General features: G+C 43.3%; 1 protein-coding gene across 1 annotated transcript in view; it reads left to right on the forward strand.

Moving 5' to 3' along the window:
* The window catches only part of mgat3b (beta-1,4-mannosyl-glycoprotein 4-beta-N-acetylglucosaminyltransferase b), a 71,827-nt gene extending 59,881 nt beyond the window's left edge, over positions 1–11,946 (forward strand). The window contains exons 5-6 of the mRNA XM_023429035.2: positions 95–7,726; positions 7,793–11,946. Coding sequence (XP_023284803.1) covers positions 95–592 — 498 coding nt within the window. The 3' untranslated portion in view covers positions 593–7,726; positions 7,793–11,946. The remainder of the gene's footprint in view (positions 1–94; positions 7,727–7,792) is intronic.
* Positions 11,947–13,652: the final 1,706 nt, after the last annotated feature.

A 13,652-nucleotide genomic window follows, 5' to 3' on the forward strand; every position in this document is an offset into this window, starting at 1 on the left:
CTCACTCACCTCTAAGATTTTGACAGCAGGAACAAATGAATCATATTTCAAATTTTTATAATTCAGTTGTCTTCTCTCCTCTCTCCACATCCAGTCACTGTATGGATTTTTCTGGAAGCAGTTTGGCTCTCTAGAGGTGGTATCAGGCTGTACAGTGGGGATGCTCCGTGACGTGTACGACGGTGACGGTATCAAACTGCGTCGCCGCGAATACTACACCATGCCAGGTTTCCGCAAGTACGAGAACGACACAGGTCACATCCTGGTGCAGTGGTCGGTGGGCAGCCCCTTCCACTTCGCTGGGTGGCACTGCTCCTGGTGCTTCACGCCGGAGGGGATCTACTTCAAGCTGGTGTCGGCGCAGAACGGAGACTTCCCGCGTTGGGGTGACTACGAGGACAAGCGCGACCTCAACTACATCCGTGATCTGATCCGGACGGGGGGTTGGTTCGATGGCTCCCTGCAGGAATATCCTCCGGTGGAACCCAAAGAGCACATGTACGCCCCCAAGTACATGTTAGAGCACTATGACAGATACCGCTACCTCCTGGAGAACCCTTACAACAAAGTGTCCAGACTAAGTGAGGGCTAGGAGTTCAGCTGGGCACAAATAAGTGAAATAACTAGTAGGGCCCGACTAAGGCCTCAGCACTGAGTTGGGGGGGTGGAACGGTACTGATGAACTACATCTCTCATTCGGGTGATACTACATGTATCTCCACCAGGCAGCACTGATGTTGCAGGGATTTAAAATCTCTTAAAAATCATTATTTTGGGGTCAAAAAAGGGAACACTGAATCATATCCACCATGGATTTACAGAGAGGATACAACCACTGGATAAACAAAATCATAGTTTTCCTCATCCCTCCCTTTTTGGGGGAGAAGCCAAGCTATTTCTTTTTTTTGTCACCCCCACCCCTGTCCTCCCTGTCCTCACCCAAACCGATTTGATGCGCCTGCTGTCTGAAAGGAAGGGGTCGCTCAGAAGAAAACCAAGGGATATTTCGCAGGTATGTGAAACCTGTGGAGAGGAGAAACTTGGGAGTGAAGAACTGTTTGTTTTTGTTTTTTTGTTTCCGTCTGTGTTTACTAAAGTTTACGGACCGGCTGATGTTCCTGCTTCCCTCTCCGCCTTCAGATGTCTTCCTGTCATATTTGGTGACCTCCTTCCAGAGGCAGAAACACCTTCAGATATTATGTTTTTCCTGGGTGTCAGTAGAAAATTATAAATCGTATTTAAACCCTGCTGGAGTGCCCATCGCCAAATGAAAAAGGAATGACTCCATGGAGATGTTTCAGCTCATTCATGTACTCACACATCCACATGCACCTTAGACCTGTCTGTGTGTTTGTTACAAAGAAAAAAGTGTGTGTGGTCTGTCTTCGTATCATATTGTGTGGTTGTGGGCTGTGAAGGGGCGACAAGATCAGCGAGAGGAAAAAGAAAGCGAAAGAGAAACATCGGGGGGGGGGGCAGCGAGATGGGAAAAGCAGCACGAGTGAGACAGGAGGCAGGAAAGAAAGGAGGATAATGAGGGAGGAAGAGAGCGGTGATGAAAAGGAGACTCTCTCGACATTCCCTTCCCCACAGCGTCTGCTGACGCACGAGGGGTGTTGCAGGGATGAGTGTGCAGAATGTGTGTGTGTGTGTGTGTGTGTGTGTGTCCCGAGCTTACAAATAGCTCTGAATAAATCACGCGCCTGTCAATGGCATCTGAGACAGATGAAACTCGCCATTAGTTTGTCAGATGAGAACAATCGAGACTAGTTGGGGAGACATCACTCTTCCGTTTTGTCTCACTGTCTATCCAGCAGCTGAGAAGACTTTGTTTCCTTGGAAACTAAAATATGTGAATATGGGAGACGGGATGGGTGTTGTTAAGATGAGTAGGTGGGTTCACATCAGGCGAGGAGCTGCAGCACTCAGACGAGGTCAGCGCCGACTCTAGGTCCCCCCAGGTTAAATATTCCTCTTTCTCCTGAGCCGTCACTCGCCCACTCTCTTCCAGACTTTCTCTCTTTCTCCTGGAGCCTCTTTCTTTTTCTGTTGCTGTATTTTTTGTTTCTGTCTTTTTTTGTGTGTGTGTGTGTGTGTGTGTGTGTGTGTGTGTGTGTATGTGTCTGTGTCCTCTTAATCCTCATTAACAAGGCAAATTCTTTTTTTTTCAATTATTCTCTCTTTCACACATTCCCCTGTCTGTCAAAAACTTTGAAATCATTCTTCCTCTAACTTTCCTCCACCTACACACACACACACACACACACACACACATTTACACTGGCTCTCACACTCCATTTCGGGTGTGTATCTATTTCCTCTTAATCCTCACAAGAATTCGCCATTTCAACAATAGGGGTGTATTTATCTTCACTCTGCCTCAATCCCCACCCCCACCACCGCCCCTCGCAAGTCTCTACAGGACAGGGCAGCCGTTACCACGGCGATGCCTTCCCTCTGCCCACAGATCACTATCATCTCAACATTTAGGCATGAGCGCTCACGCCTCCTATCTTCTCCCCGTCGTGGACGGCTGTCGACATGGCTACGTGCCCAAATCCCTGCCCTGAATTGTCTACGACTTGGCGAGCATGCTTTTCTCTGTGGGTGCGTGTCATGTGGGCTGAGGTCAGTGGGGAGCTGGGTTACATTCTTGTCAAGGGCAAGGAAATCATAGCAGCAATATTTACAGTGCTAGGGAGCAGTTACGGAAGCTAAACATGTAGCAGACGAGCACTAATCAAAACCAGTAAACAAAATGGCTTTTTCTTTTTAAATCAGCCATCTGCTTCTGTATTGGCTTTACAGATACTGTTTACCTCAGCCTCACACTAGACGTTGTTTCAAGGTGAACGGCTCCTCAAGATGAATAACAAGTTTTGGGGAGGAAACTTGAGAAGTTGCTGAGAATATTTTAAAACCTAAAGGCAAAATGTTGTAGCTTGTAGCAATGCAGAAGGTTTCAAATCCTCTATTTTCCACCTGCTTCACGTTGCTTAAAGCATCGTTGAGTAAGACATTGAACCTCCTCACTTATCATTTGCATTACGTTGTTACAAAACCCCCCAAAACGCATAATGAAAGCTTCTAGATTATTGAATCAGTAGTGATACAGAGAATTAGCAAAACTGGCATTAGTGTGTGTGTGTGTGTGTGTGTGTGTGTGTACCTTGGTCCATCACCACACTGGCTCTTCATGGCTGTAAACTCATGGTGGGAAAATCAGATTAGCCAACAGGCCGCTGACAGTTGTGTTGGGTCTGCGCTGCTGCCTCGATGGCAGCGTGGTCTGCGGTGGCAGCTGTTACGGGTTTGGTACTGCTGTCGAGAGCCAAACCCCCCGATCCAAAACCCAGAGGGGGCTGCAGAGAAACGAGCTTTAAATAGGATTTGACATGAGACGGCAGAAGGGATGACAACAGTGCTCGATGTTTCCCTTTTTGTTCCTAAATTCGATGCTCTACCTTTTTTAAAAGGTAATGATTGATAGGACTACACGGAGGCGGAAGGCAATTTGACACTTAAAGAGTAGCTCTTTCATATTTTCGAGATGCTGAATCATGAATTCAGGCAGTTATCCAAAAAAGATGAATGTGGACCATTTAGCACTAAATCACTTATCTGCTATTTTCTGGTGTTTGTTGGCAACTGTTCAAGCTGATTTAACTACAGTACTACTGCTGAGTGTTTTCTGATCTCAGTAGAAATTGACCAAAGTATCTAATTTTATTTACAAAAAGAAAACTACATCCATCTGACTTCAGGGCGTGAAACCACATCCGTGCACAGATTCTCTCTGTCTCTCAGTGTGGTGAAAATTATGCTTATCTGCTCATTTATACACTGCTTTATGCAAAAAAAAACCAAACAAAAAAAAATGCTTTAGAGCTATACGTCATCTCAAAAATGTGACCAAAGGGGTGAAGGTTCAATCCCATCAGGGGTTGGGGTGTGAGTTTGTGTTTAAGCTCTGCCAAGAGGCGTTTAACCATTGATTACTCCCAACTCTCAGCCTGCTGCAGTCAGACTGCACATCTGGTGAACAGCCATTTGTGTGTGTGTGTGTGTGTGTGTGTGTGTGTGTGTGTGTGTTTGCATATCAGTATGTATGCTGTGCACTGTTAGAATCGTGTGTGTGTGAGAGAAAAAGAGAGAGAGAGAGAGAGTGAGTGACAGACAGTGACTCATAACAGATAAGGAAGTCTGGCCTGCCGAAAGACAGGTCAGGGTTGCTTCACTCGGCCTGTTGCCCTGTTATTGCCATGGCAACGATCCTCTTGATGAATTCCTGAGATCCCTAGCAGCCTGAGGTCATCAACCAAGATAGCGGACCAATAGAGGAAGAGAGCAGAGGGAGGATGATTAGAGGAATCAAAACTTGTTTCCACTTTTCTACTTGCATAACCTGGCTCAGGTTAAAAAAAAAAACAAAAAAAACAACTGCAAAACTTGTCATTGCTCAGTCACTTTCTGTAAATGTCACACCACAGCAGAGCTGAGGATAGTGACACATACATGCTGCGTGCGCCATTACCGAACACACACCTCTTTTTTTTCTTTCTACAGTTTGTGTTTTTCATTGATTTGACTGACTCATTTGCATCAGGAGCAGAGCAGCAAGAAAAACACCTTTTTTTTTTTTAAACATAAGCCAGGAATAAAACATGAATGGAAAACATTTTTTGGTCTGAAGAAAGACAGGAAAACACACAAAAAAAAGAGATAGAGAGAGAGAGAGTCCTGGTTCAAACAAAGCCAAGGCTTGATGAATGGGGACTCAAATCCAAAAAGAGACGGTTCCGAAATAATCCCTCCACTGCCGTTCCCAGAGCCGGTCTTATTGGATGAAGCGTGGTCATGACACCGGGGAGAGGAGGGAGATAATAAGCTTGACCAAACAGCTTGGATTTTTCTCTTTGATGGGGGGGAAAGTCATCGCGGCAATGAAATGAAAATAGTCCAAATGAAGAGAGGGGCTCATCGTCCCTGTAAAAGAGGAAATCTATAAACCAGTGACAGCTTGAGTGGAAACGAGGCTGTGATGTTGAACGACTGAGGCGGGGTTTGTGCCACCTCGCTGCGCTTGTAATGGATTTAAAGCGTCTCATATCCATATGATATGATAGGATAGGAGGGGTTATGTCTTGCTCAAGGACACTTCAGCAGATTGTGGCTCGCAGACGTTATAAAACCTTCAACATTTATGTTAGTGGACAATCGATCTGGTGCATCAGTCACATAAAGTAATAAAGCAGTAACCTATGAGAAAGGAAATAAATGAAGTCTATAACCACAATGTAGCCTGACTGCAACGTGATCAGGTTTTCTGTCAACAAATGATCTGCAGTAAACATGACAGCACGCTTCAGGTGATTGGAACAGAGGGAATAAATTAGGTGTAAATTCAAAAACTGTAGACGAGATAGAGCGATGCCGCTGCAGACGGCGGTTTGGAGTTGTGTTGCTAGGATACAGCTCGTTGCCGTCTTTATTTCCTTTCAGTTATTGATATTGGCAATAGGAAACTAACTTGGGACCCATTTAGAAAGTTGGAAGTGCTGTCAAGGTGTTTTTACTAAAGAAATATTTGCATCGCTGTCTGTGGAGGTCGTCTGCTGCAGTATGCTTAGCTTTGGATGACTGTTGGATTTCAGCCAAGCACGCAGTTATTCCCTGACTTAACACAACACATGTTCTTTGCAGAAATTATCAATGTATTGAGTTGTTTAGGATTCTTGCACATGATTTATGTCCCTAAGGCTTAATGCGGCGCCTCCGACATGTCCTCCTTTGAAGATATTGAGTCAAAAAAAATCACATACATGTCTAAAATAATCACTATTAGCCTTTGAATCTCCCATTGTCCATCCCACCCTCCCCTCAGCACATTTGTAGCGTTCAGCACGTGTGTACTTCCTGTACAGATGTGTTTCTGCAGGGCTGGGTGCCCCCACCACCACCAGCATCACCCCCCAGCTGTTGTTGTGCTTGCAGAGCGGCTGACTGGCTGCCTGTCTACAGGGTTTACATGCCTTCACAACTCCGGCCCCCCGCCAGCCCTGTGGCTTCCACCGATTGATCTTTTCCAAGAAACATTAGCGGGAGGCAGGAAATCAAGGAGAGGAGGGTGCAGGGGTGCAGAGAAAAGAGTGTCATTTCACCGGTCATTTTCACACTATTGCTGAGGTCATTTTCTTTCTTTTCTTTTTGGGATGGAACATTACTGCGAAATCACACTGAACGCTTTAAAGCCTCATATCAAATCAAGAAATTAAGTTCTTAGGATGGAACCAGCGCACGCCTCCTGTCAGGCCGCAGCAACAGAAAAGCTGCTGTTGTTGTCGTCTTGGCTGTAAACATGTTGTTATTCTCTGCGTATAAGCCACGGAAAGCATTCGCATTCCACAAGCTGAGAAATCACATTAACTCCGACAGCTGCAACGATGTGTCACCACTGATTGGAAAGTACTTGTGCTGCTAACCACAGGCATTGCCCAAACAAGTGCAAGTCTTTAACCTACTTTTTTTTGTGCTCAGTTTCTGATACTTTCAAGCAGTATTAAAGGGGACAGTCCACCCAAATAAAAAAAAAGAAAGATTTTCCCTTGAGTGCAACAGTATCTGGCCATGCAGTCATCACTAGAGGTAAATGTTTTTTCAGCTTGTAGGCCTGAAAGACCTTAAAGAGTTTTACTCCCTGCAATTCTGTGACAACCAGGAAAACTGCATATGCTGATGAGGAACATGTGATATGATCAAAAGTTCAGAACAGCTACTAAAATGGACCCTGTGGTTTTCCCAACTGTTGTTCCCAAGGTCAAGAATGAACCTATTTTGTTTTGAAATTTTGATGATCCGACCCTTTAAAGCATTTAAGAGTGTTGAACAGGAAGCCTCACAATGTTGGATTCTTACACTGAGAACTAAAACCTCCCTTTTGTTTATGGGTCTTCTTAATGAGTGAATCAATTGGGTGCAGTTCTGTTCTGCTCAGAAAAGCAGCCAAGTCGTGTAAAAGTTGCACTGAACAAATATTTGCCCAATCAAACACTGAATTGAGCTTCAATCCTGCAAAGGAACACATCAAATCAAACAGGCAGTGAAGAATACGAAACAGCGGAGACATTCCTGATGATGATTGGAAAATTCCTCCTCCTGTAAACATGTCACACGTTTTGTCTGATGAACGCGTCTGGTATTTAAAACAGCATACAATAGGAGACACGTGTGTGTCTGTACGTCAGGAGTCATAACATGTCTGAATGCGTTTCAGGGCAGATTGTTGGCTTCGGGTTGGCTGTGGGACGAGTCCGTTCCATGAGTCCATATGTTGTGACACCGCAGATCAAAAAGATGAAAGTCGGTGTGGCACTGCACAGACAGATGGACTCAGTGACACGTACATACACAAAAAGTCGGGTAAGCAGACAGGCCAACACCTGGCAGCTTATCAAATGCCATCAGAAACTGGAGGGAAGGGACAAGTGTTGAATGAGTGTCTCTCTACTATGTGGCTGTTGTTTATGGTTTGGGGTAAACCACATTCCAATTACAGGCAATGAGGCCACTGAATAATTGGCTTTGAATTTTAAGTATTTCTCTGTGATATGTAACTGACTATCGGTAGACACTATAATTTACTGATGCTCCCTAAATGCCTAAACATGCAAGGTACTGCCTGTGTATGGGAAACGCCGTCATTGCAAATTATTGAAGCACTGACTCAGTTACTTTGGTTGCACCAGTTGAGGTCGGTGGTAACTGCGGTGTGTGAACGAGAAAGAGTTGAGAGGGATCTGCTTGTTTCACATTAGCTGTCGGCTTCTCCGTTAGCTGTACATCAAATTGGCATCTTGCTAAGTGCGCGCTGAGATTCCTTGCATTTCCTGAGTATTTGTTTTGGCATGGCACATCTTGCATCCAGCAGCTAGGTCTGCCGATGCTAACGCTAGGAGGGCACCCTTACGCTACTAAGAGTCAAATAGCTGAAGACAGATTGCAACACTGTCATCTAGTGGTCAGGGGTTTAAACAACACAAAATGATCCGCCGTCTGCCACAAATCTTTGCATGGAAACTGTTAATTAAAGATTGATAGTGTTTTTGAGGATTGATACATTATCTCAAAACCTACTCAAGTGTATTGGTATTTTCTTACACCCCTAACAGTTTGGGAAGGGCCTCTCTTGTTTCAACATGACAATGCACCCATTGGCCAGCGTCAGTGCCCCACCTCGCGAGCAAGTCCCGGCAGCCAGGTTCCAAAATCCTTTGAAAAGCCTTCCCAGAAAAAGGGAGGCTGTTACAGCAGCAAATCAATGCCCACAGTTCTGCAGTATCACATAAAAGACGTCCACATACTCTTGGCCATTCAGTGTGCGTGCATCTGTGTGTGACTTTGTAACTCAAGCCTATACCTGCAATTCCCAGAAACTTTCTGTCCCTAAGCCGCCCGACCTGAACTGAGACAGAGGCAGAGAAAGAGAGGGCGACGGGGTTAGAAAGAGGCAAATGAAGGGGAGGGAAGAGTGAGGGAAAGAGGGCGAGGGCGAGCCTCCAGAGGGGTTTGAATTCCCTGCAATCAGAAACAGAGACGGAGATGGAAAGAGGGAGCGACTGATCCTTACAATCACAGACTCCACACATTTGTAGTCTCTACCCATTTTTTTTAAATTTTGTTTTGTTTTGCACTCATACTTTTATGTGAAGTCAATCGATGTGTCTTTCCTTCTGGAGTTTTGTTTTAAAAGTTTTAATATTGTTTTTGGTGGAAGGTTGAGAAACAGAGAGTGCGGGGCGATGCGTGTCTCTGGCTCTCTGTTTTTCTATTTAACTTTGTTTTTGTACTTCTTTTTGTAACTTTATCCACTTGGCAGCTTGATATTTAATGTCTTTTTAAGGCGGCGTGCGTGTGTGTATGTGAGTGTGTGTGTGTATGTGTGTGTTAGCTCATAAGCACCATCTCAGCCTACTGCTAGAACAGACTTCCACTCCACCTCACGGATCTTTTACCTCCTTTGATGCCGCAAAGGGAGACTTCATACTGTGGCGGCCACCTTGTTTTCTCTCTTTGACTCTTTTGTTGTTTTGATGACATCATCTTTTCCTCGTGACCTTAACAGCATCACGTAACCTTTTGATTCATGGGTTAGTTTTTGTTTGAATTAATTTTTAATTTTTTGTTTTTCTTCATAACTCATTTCCAACCTTAACACATGGCAGATACACACACTGGTGACTTCAACACACACATATGCATACATGCACACTAAGACCCAACACACACACACACACACACACATAGTACAGCCTCTGTTTTTTCTGTTTTTTCGTTTTTTTTACTGTGGTGTCATTGTGGCCGTGTCCTCTACTGGTCAAACAGTCAGACTACTGTAGCCGCTCTGTTTGTGCCCTCGCTGTTATGTGATCGCTATGAAGGCTCGCCATTGTGTGACCAAAAACCATTTTTGTCATCGCTCAGCCACTCAGAACCAGTTTGGGCCAGAGCCCCAACCCGAGAGGAACCCAGGAAAAAAAAAAAAGAAAAAAAAAGAAATAAAATGTCCACTTTTGCCGTCATCTTTTATTCAATGTTCTGTGTCTGTCACTCAGCAGAGTGGTACTGCTTTAATGCTTTATGTGTCACCTTCCTTTTTTTTCTTCTCTTTTATCACTGATAACCCTGTTTCCTCCAAAAAAACAAAGATGTCAAAACACACACACACACAAAAGAAAGTTTTTTTTTAATTTTATTTTTTCCTTTGAGTTGAAAACTGAAACGCCAGACGGAACTTTCTTCTGCCTGTAAAACTATGAATCGCACCTTTATTGGAGGGATGTGTTTTTTTGTTTTGTCTTATTCATACATAAATATAAATGGGGGATGTATAATATTTTTGTTTATTTTTAATTTTGATGAAAGATGTAACTGTTGGGTGGTCAGGCAATGCATGTATCTTAAACAGGGTTATGATTGATTTTATTTTTTTTTTAATGCTTATAAACGCTGGGTTTCATCATAATTGGTTCAGTCACTGGTGTTTGTTTTGGGACGGCTTCATCAAGCAGCATCGGGAAATACGCCGGAGACTGGTGAGCTTGCAAAAGTCCAACAGATTTCCAAAAAGAGATTGTGACACTAAAATAAATGTGAGTCATAACTCCATATATATAACAAGACTTAACACCTCTTGTGTTCATTTGTGGTTTTCGCTTCAGTATTCTTCTCATCAAACACCCTTCAAGGGAGATGATCATGTAGGAAAACTGATCATAAATTCACATAAAATTGGCAGAAACATTTTCTCCCACTGGTCCAGACTGAGCAGATCTGCGATAAAGACAAGTGTGACGTGACTGCCTGGCTAATTGCTGCTGCTTAGTGAAGCCTTGTCTACAAATACACAGACGCACACACACTGGCCTGTCCTCACACAGTGACCACTAGGAGGTGTCCTGCCTTTCCTCTTGCATATCACACATAACAAAACCACTTCCTCTGCCTTCCGTCCATCTTGTCCTTGAAAAAGGACAAATGACTAACTGACACAAGACACCATGTTGCTCACACATTTTCTCACACAAACACAAACACAAACACAAACACACATATCAACAATAAGGCCTTGGCAGATGACTGGCACTAGGCATGGTGCAGCCACCCGGTCTCATGTCCCTAGGGCAAAGTGCTGTCTGCAGCAAATTAACCAGCAGGGCCGGTTGCCAGGTCCATATCCATCTAATCCTCTCTACCGTCCCGCCGGGTTGCCAGATTTAGCCCTTCACTCCTTACACAGACTTTGTTGTGTTTAAAAAAAAAAAAAAAAGGATAAATAAAATAAGTTTTACAATGTGAGAGGGATAATGAAAGTAGGTTAGATGACTTGGTTCGGGTGTGTTTATTATTGGATTAAGTCCTTTTGAGAGTAAGCGGGTTGTAGCACTTTTTGGGTTTTTTTAAATTTTTTTTAGTTGACCTAAATGAGAATGGAGAGATTACAGGAAACCGGTCCATTTTGGTCTAACACACACAAACACCCCTACCTGATTAGCTTTCAGCCTCGTTCACATGTAGCCTGTAAAAAGTCAAAACCAGATGCTGTTTATGGAGCATTTGAAAAGTGTTTGCAGAGGCTGTCGGCAGAGGACAAAGGAAGGAAATTACATTTTTTCCTTTTCATTATTGACAAAATGGCTACATATGAGCATATCCCATTACATATTGTGACATTGTACATTAACACAACCTGTATCCCCCTGCCTCCCTCTGTCCCCATGCACTGATAATGATTGTATATGGTTGCATAGTTTTATTTTTTTATATCATTGTTGGGGCTTCATTTTGTTTCCTGGGGTTGTTTTTATTATTTTGTGGTGTCATTTTGAAATTTTGTTTCGATGGGTCTCTGTAATCGGTGTGTGAAAAAGTGTGTGTGTGTGTGTGTGTGTGTGTGTGTGTGTGTGTATGCACTGTAGCTGAATGTGTGTGTGTGTGTGTGTATGCACTGTAGCTGAATGTGTGGGTGTGGGTGTGAGAAAGAGAGAAGAGAACGAGATTGGGTGTGTTGTTCTGTGGCTCTGTGTTCAGCTCCCAATGCACATCAGCCCTTTGCTTGTGTTCATCATTGTGCCAGTGTGTTCAGGTGTTCCCTCGCTTCATCCAAAATGAAAGAGAGAGAGAATGGGAGATGAGGACGAGGAGGAGGAAGCAGAGGGCCTTTTCCCTCAGGGGGGGGAGGGAAACACAAATGAGAAAAGATACTTTTGAAAAAAGGATATTTTTCTCCTCTTCGGGGTCACAAAGAAGAGTGTACATTTCTAAGTTAATTGAAAATGATGAATAAAAAAACTCATTTGTTCTCTATATGAATGGCTGTATGTTAACCATGAACAAAAAGTAATGAGTTCTATGACAAAGACATATAATAAATTAATTTTAAAATTTTAACACTGCTGCCTGTTTGTTTGTCGTGTGTGTGTGTGTGTGTGTGTGTGTGTGTGTGTGTGTGTTTGTGTGTGTGTGTTTGTTTGTGTGTGCGCGCAGATGTTACTAGATTGCGGTGATTTGCATCATCCATCCCTCATCTCACTAGAGGGCAGCACTGCAGCACACATCATTACAGCTCATTAGGATGCATCGCTCTGCACACTTCACATTACTCTGGATTTATTTTAACAGCAGACTTAATGTCCAAAACTCCTAATGGAAAGGGAAGTGTTTTATTACACTAACAGCTGTACACACAAAATACCGCCATCACTCTAAAAAACAAACTGAAAGTGAAACATCCCTGCTGATCACTACTTTAATTCAACATTGCAGAATTAAGCATGTGTTTTCACCTACTTTGCACAGGTTAGTAGCCTAATAAACTAACAATTAATAAACTAATTGGCTCCATAGTGTGTCAATTCATTTGAGATAATTTGATGTAACGTGGGAATATGCAAAATATAAACTAAAATAATCTCTTAAAACTTTATTTTGACACTACCCTTCTAAAAGGCAAGGCCAGAAATATGGAGCTACAACCAGAAAATGGTTAGCTTAGCCTAGCATAAAGACTGGAAACGGGGAAACAGCATGCCTTGCTCTGTCAATAACCAAAGTGTAAAGAATTGTGGTTTTAATAGTTGTAGTTTCAGTTTTCTTTTTTTTCCAGAAGCAATGACCTCATGGAGTTAGGCAACCAGTGGATCACTGCACCTGCCCAAGAAACAGTTATTTTCCCTGAGAAAACCAACCATATGCATTTCTCTTTGTGTTCGAATTAACCAAATGAGATACGACTCACTTCAGTGAGCTTTAGAGGTGTTCGTATGAGCATGTTTGAACTTTGGCCAAACCCCTGCTTCCTGACTTTGGTGCTAAGCTAAGCTAAAGCATTTGTCATAGCTTCATGCTTAACATACATGCTATTGCTTCTCATCTAACTCCCAGCAATGTGATTAAGCATATTTCCCATTATTCCTCGATGGTGCAAATTCCATTAACAATTTCTAATCAAGCAAAATAGCAAAACAAGGTTACATGCATGGAACCAATACTGTAGCTTTTTGGGTGGGGCCCCAGGACACTTGCCCATTTTGCTCTTTTTGCTTGTTTTGCCCAGTTGATAATCCAGCTTTACTTTTAGCAGCTAAAGTTCAGTTATAAAAATTGGCCCAAGGTGACTTCCAGGAACACATCAGCACCAGACCAAACCAGATGGTCAGGTCAGGAATTACCAAACAGCACTGAGAACAGGACGTGATAACACGGTCTGTGTAGTACAATGTAAGTACAATGTAAAAAAAATGAAAATAAAATAACACACTTACTACCCTCAAATATCTAGATATGCAACCACAAGTCCATCTGTGGAAAACCGAAAGAACAAAAGTGCCATTTGAGGCCACGACACCACTATGACACATCCAACTAGGAGGAGCGAACAACTGCATCTGAACATCCAGTTAATGTCCAGTTTAAGTGCCAAGATCAGCCACAGTGGACCAGGGTGTAACAGCTCCCAGCCCAGCTACACAGACCGAAGAATGCACTGCTGTTGTTTTTCTGAGTCTGTTGAGACAATGAGCCACTAACAAAAGGTCTTTAAATATCTGGAGACTCACACACATCCAGTAAATGGCAAACAGCATGCACTGAACAGA

This window comes from Seriola lalandi, unplaced genomic scaffold (assembly GCF_002814215.2).
Source record: "Seriola lalandi dorsalis isolate HSWRI2012SDOR001 ecotype SW California unplaced genomic scaffold, Sedor1 jcf7180002054887, whole genome shotgun sequence".
NCBI classification, from domain to species: Eukaryota; Metazoa; Chordata; class Actinopteri; order Carangiformes; family Carangidae; genus Seriola; species Seriola lalandi.